Genomic DNA, 26,116 nt, shown 5'->3' with positions numbered 1-26,116 from the left:
GACTGTTTACATGTACAGGTACAGACTCTATGTCTCTACAGAGTTCCTACAGGTGGACCTAAATAAGTGGACAGTACAATTGCCAGGGAGGTGTTTGGGATGCGCAGGCCTAGAGAGTGCGTGCATACCTGAGAGCGTGCGTACCTGAGCCGTATTTCACTGACCCACTACAGACTACATAGACTTTTCCCTGCTCTGGCCCACCTGGTGTGGCTTCATTAACCCAGTTCAGCTGAACTGGATCATCTGAACATATAGAATAAACCCAGTGTGTGGGGGTAGGAGGAACAGCTCCATCTGCTGGAGTGGAGTCTGAGAACTTTGGTTTACAGTTTAAAACACTGCTAAACCTTGGGCAGAAAGGTCACTCACCATGCAGTGGTGTTCACATCCCAGTCCTCCAGGTCCAGGAACATTCAGATTCGTGTTTTTCAGATCCCAGACCTCCAGGTCCAGGAACATTCAGATCTGTGTTATTCAGATCCCAGACCTCCAGGTCCAGGAACATTGAGATCCGTGTTATTCATATCCCAGACCTCCAGGTCCAGGAACACCCACCCTCCCTTTATCAGCTGGGACCACAAGTGGCCAACCAACACGATTCATTTAATCTGCTACAAGGGATTACAAAATTCCAACCTGGATTTTCCTTTGTGGTTCATATTTGAGTAGCACTGCTCTAGACACTGCACTGGTGCAGTCAGACACACTTCACTCATCAGGTCGCAATGCTTCTTGAAGCAAATATGCTGATCTAGGCTCAGTTTTTACCCCAAAAATCTAAACATGACAGCTCATTGTCATGGTCTGCTGAGGCACCTCCTGGGATGACGAGGCACTGGAATGAAGAGTTCCTCATCACATTAGGAGGTGCAGCGATCGGGCTGGCCTGCGACCTGGCCCGGCGCTCACCCGCACTGACTCCTCCCTCCTCCTCACACCCAAACACGATTAGGCCGGCAGCCTGCTTGCTCTACTGAGACGTTATTTAATAGTTATGGATTCCCGATGAGCTTAGCTCGACGAGAATTAATGTGTTGATTTCAGCCTCCTGTAAAATGCAGTTTATGGGTTTTTTTGGTTTTGTTTCAGGCTTTTTTGCAAAGCCTAAGAAAATGAAAATGCTGTAAACGTCTGAATTAATGATCATCCACTCTGAGTTTCTGAGCAGGTCCATACGCAGCTTTTTCAGGGAGTTTTAGTATTCTGTGAGACAGGCAATAGTAAATCCAGCTGCCTTTTAAATCACTCAGCTCAGCCAGCTAGTTCAGATTACAAGATATTAAGGCACTTTTTCATTAATGAAGTCCTGGATTTGCATAACTAAATATTATTGTGTGGAGAAAGCTCACGGGCTCAACTCTACTGTCAGTGGGACGCACAAAGTTCACATTGTTATCGTTTCTTACACGAGTAGACGGAAACACACAACCCAGGGCTCTCACTCTCATTTAAGAGATCTTCAGGAGGTTCATGTGTTCACACTCTGACATTGCTGACACAGGGCTGAATTATCTACTGGAAAACATTATAAGGAATGATTGTTCCTTACCTCTCTCTCTTTCTCTCTCTGTCTGTCCCTGTCTGTCTGTCTGTCTGTCTGTCTGTCTGTCTCAGCATACTCTGCTCCCGGGACACCACCTGCCAACCGCTCCTTCGTAGGGATTGGCCCACGAGACCCTGCTGGTCTGTATCAGGCTCAGGTACACACCCCCACTGCTCCCAAACCTCCTCCACCTGCACCTCTGCTTCGGCCCACAGGTTTCCAGTGAGGTTCCCTCACCCCCTGAATATTACATTTATTACACTGTCTTACATAGACGTCCTGTTTTAGGCATTTTTAACATTGGCAGAAACATGGCCAGTACTGAGCACCGAGCTTCCCTGCGTTCTCTACGTTCTCTGCGTTCTCTGCTGGGCTGTTCAGATCGCAGCTCGGCCCTTTCGGCCCTGCATGTGTGAACTAGTGAAGCTGCACTACTGTTCTCAATTATGAATCAGAGGAGGGGAGGAGATCTCAGCAGGTCTCACTGCTTGAGCTGAAGAGCAAAGCAAACACAGGGCTGTGCTTGGAGATGAGACACAGTAGAGATCAAGACTTGAGGTCTTTTGAAGTACCACACACACACACACACAAACAGCAGCTAAGGAGCACTGAGACTCATAAGACTGTTCCTGCTTCAACAAGAAAAGACAACAAGAATATTAATAACAGCACCCACCCAAAACATGTACAGTCTATTACTAACTACTGTTCTTTGCCTCAGTGACCTCATTGGGTCAGGCTGGGGGTGTGGTGTGTGGGTGTGTCATGGGGGTGTGGTGTGGAGGGGGTGTGGAGGGGATGTGGTGTGTGGGTGTGTGAGGATGTGGGTGTGGTGTGGAGGGGGTGTGGAGGATCCCAGCTGCAACACCTTCTCCCAACAACACCCCAACCCCCCAGAAAGCCACTGCCTCTACCTCTATAAAGAGGTTAAGTACACCTCACTAAACAAGGAGACCGTGGACAGATTTATCGGTGTGGACGGTGTGTGTGGGTGTGGGGGGTTGAGGGAGGTTATGGTGTGTGGGTGTGTGTGTGGATAGGTGGGTATGGGAGGGGTATGTGGTGCAGGTTTAGTTAGTGAGTTTCAGTATGACTCTGTGTGGACGAGCGTGAGGGAGGTTTAGAGGAGGGCGAGGGGACCTTATGCCCAGCCCAGGACTGCCTCAGTCACAGCAGTCTGGTTGTCAAGGGAAACCAGACGTGATGTAATCCTAAAATGAACGTGAACTGGAGAGCAGGAAGGAAAGGTACACGGCAGGCTGAGCTAATCCCTGCCGGACAGATTCTCCTGATGAAGGACCTGAAGAGGAGTGGAGAGGGCCGTGCAAATCATCGGACATCGACTGCTCAGGCCTAAGAATAAAACTATCTCAAATTCCTCCTTTACTCTCTTTGTCTGCCTTCCCTTCACTCCCTGTTCACGCCTCCTCTGTTTTTTTTAAATTCATATGTTTCCCCAAACCTACTCCTTTTATAGAACATTGGTAATATTATTAACACTGTCAGTTTTTAAAGGGAATGGTTTCAGGTTTGCTCCCAAACTCCCTTAGCGTGTTTACATAAAGGGAAGGATTGTTTTATTTTATTGTGTCCTCTCTTAACTCTACCTGTCCTCGACCAAGGACACACCCACAAGGTTGTCAGCTTTTATGGCAAACTAATATTTTAGTTTATAAATTTTATATTAAATATTTAGTTTGGAGTCAGGGCCGGCCCACTGCCGTGTCCTGCGTGGCAGACACTGACATAGACGCAGGGTTGCCGTGTTCAGGGCAGGGTATGTATACACCACAAGCTTTCGAGCAGCTGGCATGCACTGAAAGTTCCAAAACAAACGCTGCGCATCGGCTGTGCAGGCAGAAGGAGGGATGACTGGACTCCAGAGTTTGTTCTTCACTCATCCTTTTGCTTTAGTGCACAGGAGTAAATCCACGTCCTGTTTACAGACAGACGCTCATGCTTTGCAAGTTAATGGGATGGACAAGTAGAAAAGACATTTAGCTGACACTTTTATCCAAAGCAACTTACAATTATTACTGAGTACAACTTGAGCAATTGAGGGTTAAGGATCTTGCTCAGGGGCAACTTGGCAGTGGTGGGACTTAAACCAGCATCTTCTGATTACAAGTCAAGTACTTCAACCACTGAGCTAGAAAGACAAATGCAAGTTCTTGAAAATTAATTCTAAAGAAAAATCTGAAAATATTAAAGTAGCGTTAATAACTGAAGGTGGAGTTTCATACTGACAGGAAATAGCAACTCAGTCCTCTGGGGTTTGTTTGTTTTATGGTGGTCTAATAGAATAACTATGGGCAACTAAATTTGAACTAGATTTGAAATTTGAATTTGCAAAAAGAATATTTGAATTTAGATTCTAAAATTTGAAATTAGTCATCTAGCTGCTCAGTTTTATATAGTCAGACGTGATGGTTTGTTTTACTGGCTTTAAGTCTGCTTTTAGAATGTTTCTGTAAGGGTCGGTGCCAGGCCGAGGCCTCCCTCTTGTGGCTGGAGTCAGGCACACCACTAATCAGGCTTGATGACCAACAGCTGGGCTATAAGCCCAGTGACCCAGTCACTCAGTGCTGGGTCTTTGCCAAAGTTCTGAGCCAAGCTCCTAGCTGGTAACTCTCGTGCTACGCCTCACTTCTGTGCTGCGAGGGTGTCTGTGTTTTTATATGTCCCTTCCTCTCTCGAGTCTGTCTCTCTCCCAAGGCTTCCTTTAGCTGTTACAGTTCCTCCGTTTTCTGGTTGTGTTTGGTTTTCCCCAGGGCTCCGGAGCTGCCGTTCTTCCCGTAGCGTCCTTGTTCTCCCGTTACCCACGCTTGGCGTGGTGGTTAGTTTTTTCCCTCTAGTTTTGTCGTCCTCCGTTCCTCTGAAGGGCGATATACGCACAGGTGGTTTTATAGCTGCTGCAGTCTAGCGGGTCTTTGTCTGCCTTGTAGTAAAGTGGCCGGGGTTCAACTCCCTTTTGGTTTTTTACTTTTCTTGTGTTACCTGTTCCAGGATCTAACTGTTCTGCACACGGGCCCACCATTAGAGCATGGTTGCTCACCCAGTAGGCTGTTGGTGTCATCACCTGGGTTTGAGCCTACCTTACAGTTTCTATCTCTAAGTGTATATTTCTTATTTATAAATAAGGCTGTTATTACACTTAAACGTGTACAAACACATCTAAATTGTATAATGTATTATTTTGGCCTATATTTGGGCTCAGGAACATCCCTCTTCAATGTCCAGCAGTAGTCTGCTAACACAAAGGGGCTCCACTGTCCTGGTACTGCTCTTCACACCATACGTAATGACATTTGTGTGTACTGGAACAAAAACGATGTGGGTGATAAAGAAGATCTGATAACATTTTAGGATTCAGCATTCAGAACTACATAACAAATTGGTATTGTTTGCAGGAAGCTTAATGACGGTAGACCAGTGTAGTCATTTATAGAGGCACTGAAATGTGATGGTACACACGTCAGACGCTGAGGCACCTGGGACTGATCCGGTAAGCAGGATGGAGGTTTCCCAAAAACGGACAGATAGTGATGTGGATCTCCTTATCCGCTTCACCAAAACACGGATAGAGTTCCTTAACACAAACAGGAAATAGATTAATAGTTTAATTCATTATATTGTCTAGATCTGTTTGGTTAATTTTCATTTGTTTTCTTGTTGAATTGTTGTTATATTAGGCTGCATGATATAGGCAAAAATGTATTGCAATTATTTTTGATACATATTGCAATATACTGAGAAATATATTAAGACACACTGACAAACCCTTGATGTAACAAACCCCTCATGTATCATAGAGACAACAATTCTAATTAGTAAATGCTATTAAATGTATGTTTGGGTGTGCCCAAACATTGGGTATTAATCAAACATACCTACAATGCTCTTATCTGGAACTAGTTGAGTCTGGTCCCAGTTCACATCCCACAACAACGATTTGTGATTTGTTAGAGGACTCATTTGCATATTGCAGTCTTATCCAATAACAATAATGACAGAGGGTGGGCAGAGGGGTGGGATTTATGTTGTTGTGCTAAGACATAAAACTGCTTTTATTGGCCAGTCTGCAAGCATTTGCATGCCAGGTTCACAGCATAAGAAAACACCACCACCACCTGAGCTCTACTGACACAGCACCTCCACCGGAACACTACTGACACACCACCTCCAGCTGAACACTACTGACACACCACCTCCACCTGAGCTCTACTGACACAGAACCTACACCTGAGCTCTACTGACACAAAACCTACACCTGAACACTACTGACACAACACCTCCACCTGAGCTCTACTGACACAGAACCTACATCTGAACACTACTGACACAGCACCTCCACCTGAGCTCTACTGACACAGAACTTCCACATGAACACTACTGACACAGCACCTCCACCTGAGCTCTACTGACATAGTACCTCCACCTGAGCTCTACTGACACAGAACCTCCACCTGAACACTACTGACACAGCATCTCCACCTGAGGGTACACATCACCTCTCCTTATGTGCTAAGCGCTCCTCATTGTAGAGCATCATTAACCTGTTAAATGTGAGGGTGTAGGGCAACAGTCACATTAGTCTCTTCATCCCAGCAATGCCGGCTGATCCTGCGATCCGAGATTCGTCCTGTTCAGAAATTCCACCAGAGTCTGACGTTAAGGGGCCTTGGCATTCTTCATTAGAGGAGCTGACTCACAACCCAGAATCTAAAGTAGCCCACAGAACTGTGACTGTGTGCTAATGCACAGTGTGCTAAAGGCCCATTAACCAGCAAGGACGTTCTGTTGTCTACCAGGAGGCCTGCAGCAGTGCTCTTGAAACTCATTGGCACATACCTGCAGCACCCTCTGCTGGACACACATATTCTTACTGGTTGGGTCTATTGCTTTAAAGCTGAGATGGTGTCTCTCTCTCTCTCGCTCTCTCTCTGGTCTTCTCTTCACTCTTCAGCCTGACTCTGCTCTCTGGTTTCATGTTTGTTTGCTAACCTCTGAGTGTGCTGTGCATGGAGAGCCCTCCAGGGTGTGTCTGCACGAGTGTGTACGGTAGTGTGTGTGAGTCTTCCTCCTCTTCCTCTCACTGCTTATCCCTTTGCAGTGTGAGGTTCAGGGCGGTGACACACACCTTCAATCTGGGAGTAGTAGCCAGATGTTTCTGTCTTCACGAGCTTCCGAGGCTGTTCGGCAGTGTTTCCTGTTTTAGCTTTATTAAATCACTGCAGCTGGCTGTTGTTAAAAGGGCTGTTAAATGGCTCAGACCTCAATGGAAAAACGTTGATTTGTGTCTTGGGGTGTGAAGCTCAATCCTTGTGCTGGTTTTTTGTAGCCTTGGACTTTGGTGGTGTATGAGCAAAAGCCAGAATCCTTTTATTTGGTTGTGAAAGGTTTGGGCCATGTCCTGCTGGCTCTGCCAAAGCCGCCTCCACCTACACCTCTGCCTACACCTACACCTGCACCTCCATCCACACCTCCACCTATACCCACACCTCCACCCACACCTCTGCCCTGTATTATGATCAGTTGCTGCCTTCCACTCCAGATTCTGCCTGTTATTTACTTGGCTAAATTTAAGTATAGGTTTGGCTCATCATTGCCGTCGGTAGGCATGTGTTAGGGTGCTACAATCCCCCCAAATAAACATGTATTATTAGTTTAAAACATCAATAGTGTTAGGATTAGGGTTTAACCATACCATTTCCAAATGCACAATATACTGAGATAAAGGGGCACTAGGACCTGGGAGAGGTGCTGCTGCCTCACATCAGCCCTGAAACCTGAACCACAATTTGACACAATTTGTCACAATCTGGGCAATCAGTAACACCATTACCCATCATCTGCACCGCTGTGCAAAACCTCACCACGTTTGTGTCGCACTGTATTTCGATCTCTGTGCCCGAGAACATTGCTCACGACTGTGTGACTTCAATGTGAAAGTAAAGAAAATTCGTTATCTAAACGTCCGACAATTGATCAACAAATGTAACATTGCTTAAACATTAAATGCATCATATAACTCAGGTGTTAATGGATGTTTCTCTTTCACTCTCCTGGGGGTTTAGCCCCTATCCATATATGGCACTTCTGTGCTTCATTGAGTTCTTTTTAAGTAATGAATATTTGTGTTTTATTGTGTGTTTTTTCACAAAGCAGAGTTTCATTTATTGATCTTTTTTCATACTGATCAATTCTCTCTTACTCAGTTCAGATTGTCACAACATGAGTAAAGATGGTTACTACATCCTTCCCCCTCTCTCTCTGTCTTTTCTTTTGCAGTCCTGGTATCTGGGGAACTGATGTAAACGCTGCAGATACTCCTGATGAGACGTGGATCTGAGATTCAAAGTTTTTATGGATTTATGGAAAAAAAGATTGTGAACAAGATGCAAGGAGGGAAAATATATATATGCAGTATTTGTGTGTGTGTGTGTGTGTGTGTGTATATATATGTATATATGTATGTATATATATATATATATATATATACACACATATATATATATATATATATATATACATATATACATACACATACACACACAGCATATGTGTGTGTATGTATAGATAATATATGCAGACACATATATACAGATATATAAAATGCTTCAGTACACTTTTTTTTGAAAGACAGTGGGGAAGGAATGTCAGAAGAGATGAAAGAGCTTGAACGACTACGGATGCATAAGAAGAGCAGAGAGAAGGGCACGGATTTGGGGTAGGAACACTGACCTATGGGGGCGGAGTTAACCATGCAGAGAAGACCCCACCTTGCTCCCCGGGCTCCTGGAACCACCCTCCTTCTCACCCTCCCTCTGCTGCAGGTGCTGCCTTCTCATATATGCAAATTAAGTATCCTTTATGTCCTTGACCCACAGGGAGGGGAAGCCCGGACAGCAGGCCGTTAGCGCTACGATTCTCACAGGACCACAAGTGATCCACTTCCTTTCTGTTGCTTTTTGATGTTATTTCAAATTTTAAATGTAGGTAGAGATCTAGAACAATATGGGGCAGGGGTGACTTCTCCTAGCCCCTTCCCCTAGTTCCCTTCTCCTAGTTCCCTTCCCCTAGTTCCCTTCTCCTAGTTCCCTTCTCCTAGTTCCCTTCCCCTAGTTCCCTTCTCCTAGTTCCCTTCTCCTAGTTCCCTTCCCCTAGTTCCCTTCTCCTAGTTCCCTTCTCCTAGTTCCCTTCCCCTAGTTCCCTTCTCCTAGTTCCCTTCCCCTAGTTCCCTTCCCCTAGTTCCCTTCCCCTAGTTCCCTTCCCCTAGTTCCCTTCCCCTAGTTCCCTTCTCCTAGTTCCCTTCTCCTAGTTCCCTTCCCCTAGTTCCCTTCCCCTAGTTCCCTTCTCCTAGTTCCCTTCCCCTAGTTCCCTTCCCCTAGTTCCCTTCTCCTAGTTCCCTTCCCCTAGTTCCCTTCCCCTAGTTCCCTTCTCCTAGTTCCCTTCTCCTAGTTCCCTTCCCCTAGTTCCCTTCCCCTAGCTCCCTTGACCCAACAATTTGACAAAAACAAAAGTCCATTCTACCTTTCATCCAGTTTTACTGACAATCATATTTCTGTCATTGTTCAGAGGGTGATGTTTTGGCGTGGTTGTTTTTTTACATTCTCCACCATCTGTAATAGAGTCAACTTCTTGGTAGAAGCCTTACTTTTTTGTTTGTTTTTGTTTGTTTATTTTCATTTTTGTTTTTGTTTGGGTTTTTCTGGTTTCATGTAACTGATGAAAATTTGTGGTACATTGATGTGTGTTTCACAAGCGCTCTCTTTCTCGCTCCCTCTAACAAAAACAAGTGTGTGCGCGCACACACACACACACACACACACACACACACACACACACACACACACACACACACACACACACACACACACACATACATATGCCCACACAAACAGTGACAATTGCAGGCGTTTCAGCATGGCGTGTACTGTTAACAAATACACTAAGTGTTGGACAGACATTTCCTGTCCTTAGTAGAACAGCCTGAGGTGTTGCAGGGTGATGCAACACCATCCTTTACTGTGTGACACTGAAAACCATCCTGTAGTTGACTGTGTGTGTGTGTGTGTGTGTGTGTGTGTGTGTGCGTGTGTGTGTGTGCGCTTGTGTGTATGAAATTCACAGACATCAAAAGCCTGTTGTCCATCATTTTTGCAGAGATTATGTTTGGATTATTGGATTATTGTAGATTAGTGCTGTTTTCCTGTATAGTAGCGGAGGCAGTGGAGAGCAGGTGTGTCACTACTCAGTGATGGATGGAAGATTTTGGCTTTATTCTTCATTTGTTTAAACTGCATTAGAAATTACAGGCATTGCACTACTTACATTCTTTTAATTTTTCACCTTTTAGCAAATTTTGATTTTGTTCTGGCCTGATGAAATGTTGCCAGTCAGAGTTCTGTTTTTAGGGTTCTGTGTAGACCTTTATGTCGCTGTGTCCTGGTAGCAGGCACACGAATGTTGGCTTCAGAAAAGTTAAAAGATCCGATCAGAAGAATTCTGTCTGTTGGGCTTGAGTCCTATATCCCGACACAGAGAATGATCCGCCCACGTGGTTACATTTTAAGTAAGAGTTTTGATCATTTCTTCATTCCCCTCAATTGAGAGTGCTATATAAAATATATTACTTTAAAAAACAAAATAAACACACAAACACACACACACACAAACAGAACAATCTCTTAACAAGAGATTGGCAGAAGATTTAAAAAAAAAAAAATTTTAATTAAAATAATTTTTTTGCATGTTTGTTTTTGTTTATTTGTTTTAAGGCAAATCACCGACTGATAAATCCGAGGAGAATGTGAAAGTTTGGGTGTATGTTGACAGTTCCCAGCATCTGTGGACAGGACAGGTCGCCCCTTTATCAAGTGGGCTGACAGTGGCCCTCCGTATCCCATGATCCTTTGCATAAATGCCAGTGACTGGTGGTATGGGTGGATAACAACTGTATGTATGGCTTCAGGTTCTTCCCTGTTGCTTAGTGACAGCTGTCCTAAGAAATGGCCTTGTTCGCTGCACTCTAAGATGTGTTGACTTGAGTTAATATAACATCAGGGCTTAAAACTCCACCACCAAATCCAGAATAATCACAAAGCCTTGAAAAGTGCCTAAGACATTGTGAGAGTTTCAGTTACAGATTTTTGTTATTATATGTGTTTTTATTCGTAGTAGTTTCTGCTGTGAACTGGTCTCACTCTCACCGCTGTGGAGGCAGCAGAGCAGCAGTGAGGAAGAAGTGTAGCAGAACCCACAGATCTGCCCCTAGAAGACATCCCACAGGAACCTGGAGGGCAAAAAAACAGCCCCCATTCTCATTTTGTCCTTTTAGCATAAGCCGCCACATGAGAAAGCCAACATGTATCCAAGCCCCAGAGCCAGGAGCCCCTGCGCCAGGGCCCAGGCCCTGCAGGGGGCGGGGAGGAGAGGATGGCTGTCTGTGCTTGTGCGTCACCTTATACTCCACATACCAGTTCAGTTTAGTGTGAGACCCAGAATACATCCAACATGACTTGTGTTGAAGGTGCTGACGTAAAAATTATATTAAAATCTATATATATGAATTATATATATTAACTGCATGGTGCTTTCTAAGGAAATAATAATAATAATGAGAATTAAGCTCAAATGACCATCGTATTGTTGACATGGCGCATGGCAGATAATCTTAGTACTGAAGCTAAACTCCCCCAGACTTCTCTTCAGCATAACACCCTAAAGCCCTTCCACCCTAACCCCTCGAGGACAGAGTGCTGCACTCTAGGTGGGTTTTTACTGTATGATGTTGGTCTTGAATATGACACCCGCCCCGCCCCGTTGGATTTTGCACGATGTTTTACAGAACACATTATGTGCCTTGCCTTTACTTAAGAACAATAATGCCTGATTGAAAATTGTAAATTAATTTCTTTTTTATGTAGCGAAGTGTTGCAAAAGTGAAAAAGAAAAAAAAGAAGATTTTATGCTGCATGTTTGCTTGTTATTACTCGATCAGGACTAGTAGATCCCAGTAGTTGAAGTGGATGGAAGGCTCCCTTTGATAGATATGACAGATATCTTTGCATTGCATGATTTCCTTGCAACCTTTCCTTCTGTTTTATTTCCCCTTTTTTGCGACACTCGCGTGTCGGCCCTCTCTCTACTGCTACTACCATGCAGTTGTAGGGCTTCTTAAAATGTTTTTTCCTTATTTAAATGATTTGGAATACGTGAGTTTGCAATCGATATGTAGAAGAACGGCCAGGGACAGGAACGACCAAAAAAAAAAGCGAGCGATCAAATTTCAACCCTTTGATGGCCAGGAAGGTTCCTCGCTCCCTAGTGGAGCTGGAGGGTGAGACAGAGGCAGGACGGGGGAAGATGGACCTCCACCAGGTCCAACAGCACTGGGAGGTTCTGAAGAAGAGCAGGACACAGCATAGGAGATTCTGGACAATATCAAGCCTGAGCTCGATTAAAGAGTAAAGAGTAGATTAAAGAGTGACCAGCAATTAATAATAATTATTTTGAGAGTTAGTACAAGTACAGTTTGTGTAATTCTGACTAGCCAGAGTTCCAGAGTTTGAACAACTTCTCTGTTGATCTGTTCATTCTGCACATTTGGCCGATGCTCCTATCCAGAGCGACTTGCAGTCAGAAGTGTGTTATAATGTCAGGCAAATGTAGGCTTAGGAGCCTTGACCAAGGACTTATTGGTATAGCAGAGAACAAAGAGGGGGTGTGAGCCCCAGTCTCGCATGGCAGAGCCTTCTTACCCACTACACTACACCAACCACGCTATTGGTATTGCAGAAAACTTTTCTGGTTTCTGTTGGAAGCCAGAGACACGTTGGAGTGTTTCTCCTTTGGCTGTTCCACGGGGCTGTTCCCCATGCTCCTAGTGAGGTTTTAGGGCTTTGTTTTCCGCTATCTCATTCTAACCGTCATTTCTGATTGTTGGCCCAATAGGTCTCTTGACATTAAGTCAGTAGGCTTCCCATTACCCTTCACACACTCTTCACACACTCTTCCAATTACCCTTCACACACTCTTCACACACTCTTCCCATTACCCTTCACACACTCTTCCAATTACCCTTCACACACTCTTCACACCTTCTTCACACATTTGGTTTGAATCATCTCTGCACTTTCCAGATTCCGATGTTTTGTTCAGGATGTTGGCGCGCTGACCTGAAGAGTTCCAGATCACAGGCTGTAATGGAAGGTTTAGACCAGAGACTCTAAGTGTGCTTAGTACGCCGGGACCTCTGTGATTAGTGATTAGATTTTTGTATTTGTTAACGGTCTCCCACGAGTTCACCCTTCAGGTTTTTGCTTGGTTGTGTATTGAAAGCCACGAATAGTCAAAGCCGTTCAAATTGCCCATTTAACACAATGTTTGAGTGCTCCGAGATGCTTCAGTAGACAGACCCTAGAAAAGGTCACACATATGTTCTCACTGTGTAGGGTCAGCGGAGTGTCTAGAATGAAAACAGATTGTGTTTTTCTCAGCAGGGTCAGGAAAGGTCACGTTCTAGTTTCTGCTGTTTCTGCAAACGCTGGTCGCTATTAAGACTTGCTGGTAGCTAGTTTTTAAAAATAAAATACATTTTAAAAATCGAGAGGAAATGGTGGAGTGAGAGGTATTGTTTACATGATGCCCGTGGTTACGTGGTTAAGATCTTGGCATTGGCTGTTCATGAGCCCTGGAGGGGGAGGGGTGCTGTACCTAAACCATCCCATCAAACCCACACCACCACACGTCTAACAGAATTGCTGTCATTATTCAGCAAGCAATGCTCTTTGTTTATTGAACAGAGCTGGTGCAGGGGCCAGGGTCTGACGCGGGACAGACAGGACCGTGCAGGGGCCGGGGTCTGACGCGGGACAGACAGGACCCCGTACCAGCACAGTTCTTCCCCTTGTACTGGTGGCCTGGAGCAGATCCGACTCACCATTGTTCAGTCACGGAATGGCAGTGATGTGCAATACTATGGCGTACAAATAAGTTCACGCCAAACCAACATTTCCAGAATCGTTCTGAACTCTCAGACGTGTTGTTAAAGGCCCAGTCCATCACGAGTCTGTCTTCTCTGTCTGGACCCTGCCAGCCCCCACCAGCTTGTCTGTGAAGATTTGCACTGCTCCACTCTCATCTCTCTGAAACCCTCCACTCTCTGGTGGGGCTCAGCGCCAACAGTAAAACCCGGCAGAAGGTCTGCGAGCATGCTGGCTTTCTCTGCTTCTTCTTCTGGGTTAGCGTCTCATACCGTGCACTGAGGCAGTGCTTTGTTAGGACAGAGGTTTTGGTAAACCCCCCTATGTAGTTTTTAAAGTGGCCACAGGTGATGGTTGATCTTACTATAACATTTTGATTATGTATTTGAGCTGGTGCATGTTTAAAAAAAAATTAAAATAACAAAAAAAAAAAAAACGTAATATTTTATTTCAAAACCCTTGACTAATATTTTTATAGAACAGTAATCATGATTGTTATGCATATTGTTGCAATGTTAACTTTTGAACACATTATCTTGTGTATAAATGCTTACCCTATATACTTAGTACAGTAAGGAAAAAAGCAAAATGTACAGAAAAATGTCTTTTTGTATAAGAAAATGTGTGTTTATGTTTGTGTGTTTGGGTTTAGTTGTCATAAGCTTGTGGCAAAGCCACAACTCCTTGTGCGTTCCTTCTAAAGGATGACCCCTGAAGGTGTAAACATGGCACCACGAGTGAACAACTGTCCTGAGACGCTGCCTAGCGTAACTTCAGCCTCACTGGTAGCTGTTTTGAACCGAGCCTGTCAGTGTCGAGGGGATTCGGAGACTCCGCCCCCTTCTTCACCCCTTCACCATGGATTGGAAAAAATCGTGCACTTCATTTATGATTCACTATTGTCACGCAAGCTTTCAGATCTTAAAATGCCTTTTCTTCTTTTGAAATGATTGCACTAGATAACCTGGTATTGGTATTTTGTCTAAAAATTCTTATTTCTAAAGGTTTCTGTAAAAACATTTCCAACCTTTAAGATGTGATGGAATTGGAGAATTCAGTGGGGAGATGTGCAGAGAGAGAACATGACTGCTTTGAGGGTGTCCTTTAGTTTTCTTGTTTTTGAGTGAATGGTAGTTTCCCCGGCTAGAGATCACCAGTATTGGATTGTGTTTCAGACCTCGGGCACACAGCACCGTGGCTGACCGAAGTGAAGTTATGGGATGTTTGGGGTTTAACGTGTATGGACAGCTTATAAATGTGATTCACAGGAATGTGAGCGCCACTCTGATCAGAGTGCCTTGGCCAATCAGAACCCAGTACTGAATGGCGTTTCCATTCAGCTGGAGAATGCACTGCTCTGGTTCGTATGTTGCGTAATCATTTGACTCCCGTGTGGCTAACGATTCAGTGTTTGTTTAGTACTGTATGGTATTATGTTTGACCGAGAAATGTGCACTATAGCATCACAGTGAGTCGAGGAAGAGGCGTCACACAAATACTGGCACTTTGAAAGTTAGTCATGTGTAGCTAAAGTAGTTCAACTGAGAGAAATGGGCATAAAATGACATGTATTCGCCTCTGTTTCTCTGCCCAGTATAAAAGTATTTCATGAATTGTTGTTTTCTTGGCCGATGGAAATGTGGGCACCTGCAGTGGACACAAGACCCGCGCTAGTCGCTTTTAGCCAGACACAGTGGGGTTCTGTCCAGGGGTTTTCTGCCTTCCTGTGGTCTGGAGGACTCACCTGATGGTACTAGCGAGACGGAAACCTCTGTGTGGTCCTTTCTCCTTCCTTCCCTGGTATGTAAGGGCTGGACTGGTTATTCAAGGTCTCTGGAATTTGGATGATGCATTTTATTACTGACTTTACCTTTTTTATGCAAACACTTTAAATATTTTCTTTTGCCACGGCATATTTTAAGATGAACAGAGGAGCTCGAGATGTTCCCGGAAATTCTGCATTCTCCATCAACACACCTGCGGTTCAGAAGGGTCTCGTCAGTCGCAGTGGGGTTCAGAAATACGGCCTCCTCCCTTCAGTGTAGCATCAACCGTCCAGTGTCAGTAAATTAAAAACGTTGATTTTGTTGGCGCATCTTACAGAGTTGATTTACTGTTTCTGACACAGACTGCATTTGCATCACTTCCCAGAATAGGTCGGCAGTGTTAGCACGGTGTGTTCGCGCAGACACCTGCTGGTTGCTTTGCTAAACACCGGCGCCAGACCTTCATTGCTGTGAGTTCTCATACTCACTCATACACCATTAACACAGCTCAGCGTGGCATTTATAATCAAGTGTCGTTTGGTAACCGAGTACTGGAGTAGGCGGGGTGAAAGTCTCAGCACGGCTGTCATGTCCTGTGTTCGCCTGGAAGTCTGTAGCAGGAGCTTTGAACCCTGTGTTGTCCCCAGCTGAGAGCGCTCCCTTGCGGGCACTGTGACAAGTAGCCTCTTTGGCTGGCCATTTTTCTGCTCATAATTCCATGCGCCTGACTCAACAACAAGGTGCTTCCTTATCCAAACCGTGCAGGGATCCAACCAGAGGTTATAGCAGAAGACCATGAAGGAATCAGATGATTCTTCTTGGTATTGCATCATTTCTCGTGACCAATCAGATTCTGTTTTTATTTACCCATTATTCCTTTAGTTTCCTCTGGAAGCCAGCAGGTGAAAGTGGATGTAATTCCGTGTGAATAGAGGAAATCTAGGGAACCCAGAGCTGCGTTCTCCGCCTTCTCCGTGCAGTGCCTGATGCCCCACTGATCTCGGTCCGCTCGTCTTCCCTTCATCCTCACCAACCTCGTCTGGACGCGCAAGCCCCACGTGCTGTAGTTCATTACTCCCCATTCAGAGAGCCAGGTTTACCCAAGCCTCTTAAACTGCAGTGTGACTGGTGCAATACACACACCTCGACCAGTCTTCAAGAATGTGGTGGTGGTGTTCTTGTTCTTGTTCTTGTTCTTGTTCTTGTTTAGTCAGTGCTAAATCTGTTAGCAATGGCTGAAGTGTTTTGGGAGCCAGGCCTCCAGTGGGATTGCGGCGTTCCTCGGAAGGGCCCGTATCGTCTCTGTTCGGAGCGGTGAAAAGCCATGTAAATGCTTTGCAGTTATGCAATCTTTTTTGATAATACTATCAACTATAAAATGCCAAAACACTCTGGAGCACTGTCTGTTTTGCTAACGGGGTGTCGTTCAGAGATTTTAAACGTGCTGATCTCCAACACATTCATGCGCGACTGATCCGGTTTCTTGCGGCTGGACCCTGTCAGAATCACTCTTTTTTGTTTCAAACTTCTTGGTTGCTCTGTTATTGTGTTGAGTTTCACTCTGTAAAGGATTCTCTTGTTTTTAAAGCATGCTGTTTCTGTTTGGAGGTTAATGCGATGGTAAAGGGGAGATGGGTGATGTGTTTCTCAGAGAACATTCTTATGCAGTGTTAAATTTCAAGGGTTTTTGTTGTTGATTTTGTTTTGTTTTCTTCCTCTCATTATTCTTTGCAGATATTACCATAGTAATGCATTAACCGCTTGCTTGCTGCACAGACACACACTTCACACCAGGAAAGAGCACGTGGTTATTTAGTTCACACAAAACTGACATGTGATGATAACACACAGCCAATTTAATCTTTCACACACTTTTGTGTTTATTCTCTTTTATTTTGAGACTTTTTTTGTGAAAATGTATTAGTAACATTCAGTAATTATTTTCTAGCTAATTTGACAAAGTGAAAAGGCGTTTTTTTGTTTTGTTTTGTTTTACTTTGTCTTATACACAAAAACAAACAAACAAGTCTAAATCCACTGTGCGTCTTTAAACTGGTGTGGAGAAATGTACAGCTTTGACAATATTTCATTATAACATTGTATTCCGCCATTGCTGTTCGCAAACATCGCTCATGAATACAGTACTGGAAGTGAGTATGTTTCTCTATGCAAAAAAGTATAAAAAATAATAAACAAAGCTATGCTACAACTCAGAAAACCTGTGTGTGAGTGTGTGTGTGTGTGTGTGTGTGTGTGTGTGTGTGTGTGTGTGTGAGTGTGTGTGTGTCTGTGTGTCTGTGTGTGTGTGTGTCTGTGTGTGTGTGTGTGTCTGTGTGTGTCTGTGCGCACGCGTGTGTGTGTGTGCGTGCACATGCACCACAGCAGTACATCCACATTGATTCTGAGAGCAGACAACCTGGGGTCTGCTAGCTGAGGTCCCTGTGGAGGTCCCCTGTCTTCAAGTGACCTCACATCCCCCTGAGGGATAACACCCCTCCGTTCCCCCACTTATACAGGCAGTGGTCCCTAAAATGGCCACTGACTAAATACCCAAGGCAGCAGCAGGAGTGTTTCAGGAGAGAGATGTCATATTACCATCGCCATACACAATCTCTTCAGAGGTTCTTATTTGTCATGAAAAATAAAATGGTAATTACTATTAATTATGCAATTTTTGTAGCCAATGTCAGCAATGAAAGATTGTGGAAGAACATGAATTATTCAGAATACTGGTGAATTGTAATAAAGCAATTCAATTTCATTGCCTTGGTGGGACGAGATGATTCTCCCATGATTTGTAGGTTCCCTCTACCAGCTACGGCTAATAATGGAGGAATGGAACAGCTCGCGTGTTTCAAACCTCTGGACACCTGGACCCAGTTCCAGTTCTGTGAGAACAAGCTGAATGGAACAGGCAACAGAAAAGGAAGATGTTACACCACGTTGGAGTGTTTTTACTTCAGCTCAATGACGGCACCGAGCGCACCTGACTCCAATCATACGGCTGTCCATTACCCCAGATAGAAGGACGCTGGAGCAGGGAGCACCAGTCTTCACGCACTCTGAGGTTGCTGCAGATCACCAGCCTGAGCTGGCTCAGGTCAGTGAGTCTCAGCATAGGAGCTGTTTAATTACAGCCATAGATACAAAGCTCGTTCAGATGTTCAAGCGTCCAGTTAAAACATCTGTGGCTCTGTGGTACAGAAATGGGGTGAAGTTTAGAGTGAAGTTGGGGTGACGTTTGGGGTGAAGTTTATTGAAGTTTTGAAGGATGACTCTGGACTATGTATAATGTGTTGTTGACTTGAAATATTTTGGAACACCTGGATTTCTTGTTCAAATCCATAATGTTTAATAAGGGAATGCTTAGATAGTTATGCAAGTGTGAGTGACCACTGATGCAACTTCATGTTATAATGCAACCACACAAAATCCATAAGTAGGGATATTCACTTATTTTCTCTGTAATGCCAGAATTATTAGTCTGTGTAAAAGGTTTTCATCTCCAGTCTTGGATTTTGTAATCCCTTATAGTTAATCCCACAGTTAATATCACTGACCTGCTTTCATATCTCCCATTATTCCTACACAAATGGAAAGTGGGAATTCTGTAGTACATGATGTTCAGCAGGACAGAATCCTTTAACCTTTAACCTTTTTTAGAGTAGAGCCCCCCAGAACTTATGTTTTTCAAGGTCGCCCTTGGTGACAGTGGAGGAGACACATAGAGGCCCCCTGTGGCCCCGACGGCTTTGCTCGGGGTGAAACCCTCACACTCGCCCCTCCGGAAGGTACAGTCTTCCCTTCAGGGCATGGCCACATGAACAAGTTGCATTCAGCTGCTCGGGAGCCTTAACCGTCCCGCTGACGGCGGACGAAACGGGGCAGGAGCTGGAGAACAGAAGCCCGAAGGCACGCGGCCATGACAGGAGACGGCAGCCGACCAGGCCGTCCACGCCCAGCAGCCACGCCCCCTTCCCGGCTACCGTGGAGACGTCAGTGAACACAGCTCCTGCTGAAAAGCCTGTGTTTACCCTTACAGAGACGCTAGAAACCTAGCGGTCTGCATTTTAATTCTTAGGTTGTGTCATTAAAATTAAACTATTAGTAGTGTACCATAGCTATAGGAGTAGTGCTGGTACCATAATGCTGGTTCTTGTTGGAGATTTCATGGCCATATTAACAGTAAGTAAACAAACTGGAAGGCTGTAAAGACCTCGCGGTAAAGTCCTTAGCGTGACTCAGTTTTACAGGGATGTTTACTGTACACTTCGAAAGGTATCAAAAGCAGTAAAAGCCTGCATTGGACTTTACTTGGGGGGAACCGTGTTTTGATGTTCACTGACCTCACCGGCCCAGACTCTGGGTTTCTCCACGCACTTCAGACTGCACCGGTACAAACTGAAACAGATAATATTGCCCTGGGTGCCGTTTTAATGAGAGGAAGGAGGCAGAGTGTAAATACAGAGGCAGAGTCTTTTATTTAGTCATCGCAGGGCTCCATGGGAGGCACATGCTTCAACTGTGGCTGTTTTGGTTTCCTCTATTTAGACTTTTCTGCTTCAGAAGTTTCATAGTGGTTTTTCCCCTCTTCTCTAGTTTGTGTGCTTACTTGCTACATTTATGAATTTAATATCTCAATTTACAGAATGCGATGGGAAGCCCTTGTAAAAGCAGTAATGGGCTCCAGATGTCTTCACAAACGGCCACAGCTCCCCTGGGTCTGCTCACTCCCGGTCCGGCACACCAAACGCCAGCCATTCTGGAAGAAAGCGCTGTCTGTTGCATTATGAAAATGACCCACGTTTGTTAGCAGCCACCTGCTGTGTTCGATGGCTCTGTGTCTTGTTCAGATATCATCATGGTGTCGCAGTGGCTACTCTGGAGTGCAGGCACGAATGTTGGGACCACTAAAGTACCCTAAATGTGTATATATGCATGGCAGGTGGTACCCCCATAAAAAGCCCCCTTCATAAATTGAGCTAGATTGTGTGCAGACAGACAGATCGAGTGTAGACAAACAGATCGAGAGGCTGGGGACACACTAGGCCCCAGAGCCGTAATCCGTGACCAGAAGTGAGATGTGGATTACGGCTGATCTCCAGTGCAGCGAGTTCTGGTGCCTCAACGGAGTGATCTGACCTCTGTCAGCATGAAACGTCGTTTCCTGTTGTTTCGTAGTGTGTTTCTGCCGCATACGCCTGCCCTGTTCAGCTGCCTTGTTAGCGTTCCCGTCTGAAGTGGTGGACGGAGAGATAACCTTTACTTTCTGTCTCACAGATGTGGTGCTGTCCCCTCTACAAAGACGCTGTCTCCCAGGAGCAGGCTGGGAAGACGACATCCAAAGAAGCCGGGGTAGATGGGATACTTTAGAGTAAACAGAATCTCTCTCTCACTGTCTTACACAAATGCTCACACACACACGTTGCTCTCTCTCTCTCTGTGTATCTCTCTCTCTGTGTATCTCTCTCTCTGTGTATCTCTCTCTCTGTGTATCTCTCATTCTGTGTATCTTTTTCCTCTCTCACGCTTTCCTGTCATTCGTTCTCTGCTTTCATGCTTCACATACTGCCGTAAGCCCTTGTTAACATCCCTCAGTCCTAACTCACCCCATCCTAACTCACCCCTGTCCTAACTCACCCTTGTCCTAACTCACCCTTGTACTAACTCACCCCTGTCCTAACTCACCCCTGTCCTAACTCACCCTTGTCCTAACTCACCCCGTCCTAACTCACCCCGTCCTAACTCACCCTTGTCCTAACTCACCCGTGTCCTAACTCACCCATCCTAACTCATCCCTGTCCTAACTCACCCCGTCCTAACTCACCCTTGTCCTAACTCACCCTTGTCCTAACTCACCCTTGTCCTAACTCACCCTTGGCCTAACTCACCCTTGGCTTAACTCACCCCTGTCCTAACTCACCCGTCCTAACTCGTCCCTAACCCTGTCCCTCCATGGCTGTCCTTGAAATCTCTTCTCTGTCCGCTATTGCTGTTAAACTTTGCCTGTGTGGTAAGTGAGCTGATAAAGGGTCACACAAATTAAATCATTTCATCACAATAAAGTGTTGTGTCGGGCTCATTTGAAGTTAGCAAGCATCACTGAGACATAACTGCAGTGGGTCGGATTAAGACGGTCCCACCCAGAGCCTGGAAGACTTTCAGATATGTAAACCGGCACTCCCCATGACGGAGGAATCCCACGAGCACTCGTGCCTTGCGTGGATCTGCAGTGAGTTCACACTCACATCTTTATTATAGTTCAAATGCTGCATTAATGAGGATGTTGTGGCAATGTAAGATATGCAGTTACTGAAAAGCTCAGGAAGCAAACACACCACGTATTTTGAGCCGTGTTATGTGTCCACCGAGTGACTCATCCAGTGCTGTTAGTGCAGAAGGTATTTGCTGGAGTTGGACAGGTTGAGCTGGTTGATATGTATTGGTCATTTGACCCTGGATCCCTTGAACAACAGGCGCTCTTAAGACTTCACGAATATGACCCGCTTTAGCAAACCTGCACATACTGGGCTTTTTACATTTGAGTTTTTAAAATGTGCATTTCAGCTACATTAACACAAAATCTTTATTTTTATATCATGGTGAGTGTTCACACTTTTTTTACTTGGTGTAAATGATACCATGTAACAACTAGCACTGCACACACTGTCTGTAGGATTTTACCATTAAACTTTGACCACCATAGTGGGTCAGTCTGATACTGCGATGATGACAGAAATATCTCTGATGAGGTGAACAGTTAATCTGGTCTGGGGGAAAATTTGCCCTTGGCCATGCAAATTTCTAATTACCACAAATGTCAGACTGCAAAACCTAAAATACTAATTGCCCAATCCAGGGGCTGTTAGAAGTAATGACAGGAATTATTCTGGGATTGTTCTTATTTTACTTCTACTTCACTAAGGGAACCAGTGCAATCTCACATTCAAATTCTGCCTTTGAAGGAATCGTATAAATTAACTGTATTTGTAAATGATACTGTACAAAGTCCATCGTTTGCCATAATTTGCCCCCAGCTGACAGTGCAGTCCAGGTCCCACGTGAAGTCCTGCATCTGTCCTGCAGGCTGTCCTACTTTACATGCCAGTCACCTTCTGCTCCTCGGCAGCCTCCACCTCTAGCGCTTTGTTGTCGTACCCGTTGGTGTCGGCCATCTCCTCGTTCCTGCACACGAAGACCAGAAACCTTCAGCAGGACAGTGCTGGAGCTCGAGTCTGGCTCTGCTGAGAATGGGCTGGTTAATCAGTTTTACAAGATGAGCTTGTGCCAGACGTGACCGCACAAAGACACATGCAGACTCTGATTTCTGCTTTGTATTGATAACTGCTGGTCCATAACTGAGACCTTGGACAGCAGCCTATCCAAACATGTGCAATGATAAAACGACATCACATGCCATAAAAGGTCATAAAAACTTCACAACAGCTTTACCATTAGGTTATCAATCATGGCAGTGTGGTTTCTCCAGAATTACTGCCCAAGTCTAGCAATAAAACTCATGTTATAGTCCTAAAATCACACAAACCACAACATTGTTCCACTGCTGATTTAGTAATGGCACTTTGAGAAATTTCCCAAAATGAGTCAGTCTCTACTGTCTTATTATTGCTTTATCTATCTTCATGTGTTGTAGGTTCAATTCTTTGTGTGCTTCTGTAACCAACTCACAATCTTTCAGGTTACCTGTCTTTCTTGAAAAAGATCCTTTTCATGATGAGGATGGCAAAGACGATGAAGAGGAAGCCAACCACAGCAGTCAGTCCCACCAGTAAGGGCTGCATCGTGGTCTTCTCCTGTATGCCGGTTCTCAGGCTGCCTGTGTGGTTTATCACACAGCTCATCTGACACTGTAGCACCCACCCATGGTTTGACTCTGCCCCAGTCCACTACGCCTACTACACCTGCCCCAGGTGTTCAGTGTTTGATTGGCCTTCTGTCTAGTGGGATTGAGGAGAGCTGAAAAGTCTGATGGTCGACCAACTGGGTCAAAGAACTCTGTATTAACCAGCACAGAGCTAGATACTGTGATAGCCACACTGTGTTTGTGTGATAAACACACTGTTTGTGATAGCCACACTGTGTTTATGTGATAAACTCTGTAGTTGCATCTGCTGTTGAAAGTTTGCTGATTTATCAAGTTTCCCATTAATCTTAGACCACATTATTTGTACTTCATCTAACAAAGCATATTAACAACATATTAACAACTGCAACCAAAGAAATGCCCAGGAAATGGGAATCAAACTAGAAAAGCATCTTAAATCTGGCTTTTGAAGAAAGCCCGCAAATCTATAAAGATCAAAAAAAGATCAAGAACAGAGAAAATGTATTTTTACTCACCCGTTTTTGCCTGGCAAATAGAAACAGAGAGCAAAAAGCAAGCGAGTGTGTTCCTGAGATGAGACATTAGAAGTGTGTGTTCCTTACTGAACGCTGGTCTCATCAGCGAACAGCCAGTACCTGGGTGGCTCTTCCTTCAAAGACCAAAGTACAGTTAGAATGAGGGAAGGAACAGGACACCAATAGCAAACATCAGCCTTGAGATAAACTTCTGCTGTAAAGATAAAGGGTTTTTCAGTACTGTAGATTAGAGTGTGAATACATACTGGTTAAACCCACTGAGAGACAGACTGTGAACATTTAATCTTGGAGGCTTTGGCTGTGTTGTGTTCAAGAATACAAACACAAGCGTGATTTCAGATTACTTCAAGCCTCATTATCATAGAAATGGATTTCCAAGTTTATTAGGGTGGAGAGATCAGATTCAGTGTTCATCAGAACTTTGTACCAACCACCTAAATCACTTAGCCAAATATGGCCAACGGAATTAGTGAAATCAAGTGTGTGATAGAAAATTATGGCAGAATTTTTTAATCCTGAATTTGTACAACATAAACTTTATAAACTGTAAAAAAAAAAAAATTTGCTGGAGCTGCCCTGTAAGTGTAAGACTATTGCAGTTTTGAAGTTCATAACTATAAAGCCAGTGAGATTAAGCACTTGCAGATACATTTGTGCAGGATGGGTCAGGACATTCATGCAGAACGGTTCAGGACATTCGTGCCCTGGTGTTTTCGTGCCCAGACAAACGCACTCCTGCCCTGGTGTTTTCACCCCAGTGTGCCCATACAAACGCACTCCTGCCCTGGTGTTTTAACCCCAGGTGCCCAGACAAACACACTTCTGCCCGCTGAGTTTCACTCTCATTCTGATCTAAGATGCTGAATTATCAAGCATCTCTTCTCTTTATCCTGGAGTTTGTGAACAAAGCTAGGTGTGTTATATTGGCTTTGGAGTTAAACCGGACACCATGTTTGTGTGGATAGTTTTTTATATGTTTCTGTCATTTACACGCTGGCTAGTGTACATCAGCTGCCAAGTAAATGCGTGTTGTGAGCAGACCAGTGTTCCTCAGCACGTACTGCTCCTCTGTTTCAACTCCCAAAAGGTAAGAACCCATTTTATCTCAGAAAGGCAGAGAGTCAGGGTTAGGTCAAATCTTAAAGCCAGCTAAAGTGAATGTTAGGGTTAGGGTTAAGAAAGGGTGATGGTTATAAATCTGCTTTCCATGATGGCAGTGTTATTACTGCTATATTAACTACCGTGTTAATACTCCATGTTTTTTATTGGTGAGCGCTCTAGTCCTGATGCAGTGGTGTCTCAGTGGTTAAGGTGCTTGACTTGTAATCAGAAGGTTGTTGGTTCAAGCCCCAACACAGCCAAGTTGCCACTGTTGGGCCCCTGAGCAAGACCCTAAACCCTCAAGTTGTAATTGTAAGTTGCTTTGGATAAAAGTGTCAGGTAAATGATAATGGCATAGATGTTATTGCTAATAGGGTTGTGGTTTGTCACACTGACCTGAACAATGTTATGTATAGTGCAGTCAGGTTAAAGTTTTTTCATACAGCTGTATTTTAATAAATTCCATTTACTGTCTTTATATTCAAATATTCCCATTTTCCCAATAGTGTTATGAAGGCATGAAAATTATGGACTCTAATTAGCATATCTTGGAGTTCTTTATTTCTTATATGTGTCACTTTCATTGACCAGTAACCATCCTGTGACCAAACACAAATGGCACAGAGGTTGTTGGTAAGCAATAAAGTATTTAAATGCAAATATATTACTAATAGAACATTCATAACAAATGTGCTCGACTAGTAATCAGAAGGTTGCCAGTTCAAGCCCCAATGCCACTGTTGGGCCCCTGAGCAAGACCCTTAACTCTCAATTACTCAAGTTGTATTTGAGTAAGGTGTCATAATTGTAAATTGCTTTGTATAAAAGTGTCAGCTAAATGCATTGATTTGTTCATGATTATATGTGTACATGCACATGTATTGCACTGTCCACCTTTTAAATCTGCTTTAACAGCGTGTAAAGCTCCTGTGTAATCCTGGTAACATAATCCTCATGTGTAATCCTTGTCTCACTGCCGACTCAAGGAACATGCTCTACCTGACTAGTCATGTTGTGGTTTTACAAAAGCCTCTCAACTATTTAGCTTCTGTGTGTGTGTGTGTGTGTGTGTGTGTGTGTGTGTGTGTGTGTGTGTGTGTGTGTGTGTAAACAATCATCTATTGCATCATTTTATCAGAAGTGCATTAAAGTAAAATATGTTGGTTTTTGTTTTTTATAAATTCAGCCAAATTGCATAGAAAGCATGTATCAAACCTGTCTTATATACAGTTTTATATACATGTATATAAACATGCTTGTTTTTAATATATTTTCTGTATGCATGGGATGTGTTGCCGTAGGCCGGCATATCTGGGATTATCACTATTATTAAA

The 26,116-nt window shown here is 44.3% G+C and overlaps 2 protein-coding genes across 15 annotated transcripts in view; one reads left to right on the top strand and one right to left on the bottom strand.

The window, feature by feature from the left end:
* Positions 1-25,886, top strand: part of nfic (nuclear factor I/C) — a 113,832-nt gene extending 87,946 nt beyond the window's left edge. For 6 of the 14 annotated variants that reach the window (XM_081707283.1, XM_081707281.1, XM_035522186.2 and 3 more), the window contains 2 exons: positions 1,618-1,703; positions 7,838-17,517. In XM_081707283.1, coding sequence (XP_081563409.1) covers positions 1,618-1,703; positions 7,838-7,858 — 107 coding nt within the window. In that variant the 3' untranslated portion in view covers positions 7,859-17,517. Of the gene's footprint in view, positions 1-1,617; positions 1,704-7,837; positions 17,518-18,100 lie in introns of those variants that run through there. The other 8 variants (XR_014119828.1, XR_014119825.1, XR_014119827.1 and 5 more) reach the window with 8 other exon arrangements.
* smim24 (small integral membrane protein 24) lies at positions 22,351-23,751 on the bottom strand. The gene is made up of 3 exons (XM_027006509.3): positions 23,661-23,751; positions 23,004-23,136; positions 22,351-22,484 (listed from the first exon to the last, which is right to left on the bottom strand). The coding sequence occupies exons 1-3, from the start codon at positions 23,725-23,727 to the stop codon at positions 22,397-22,399; spliced, it is 288 nt and encodes a 95-aa protein (XP_026862310.2). The 5' UTR covers positions 23,728-23,751; the 3' UTR covers positions 22,351-22,396.
* Positions 25,887-26,116: the final 230 nt, after the last annotated feature.

Source organism: Electrophorus electricus, chromosome 25 (assembly GCF_041902795.1).
Source record: "Electrophorus electricus isolate QZ-2024a chromosome 25, ASM4190279v1, whole genome shotgun sequence".
NCBI classification, from domain to species: Eukaryota; Metazoa; Chordata; class Actinopteri; order Gymnotiformes; family Gymnotidae; genus Electrophorus; species Electrophorus electricus.
The sequence above is the reverse complement of the archived record's forward strand: the minus strand, read 5'-3'. Positions and strand labels throughout refer to the sequence as shown.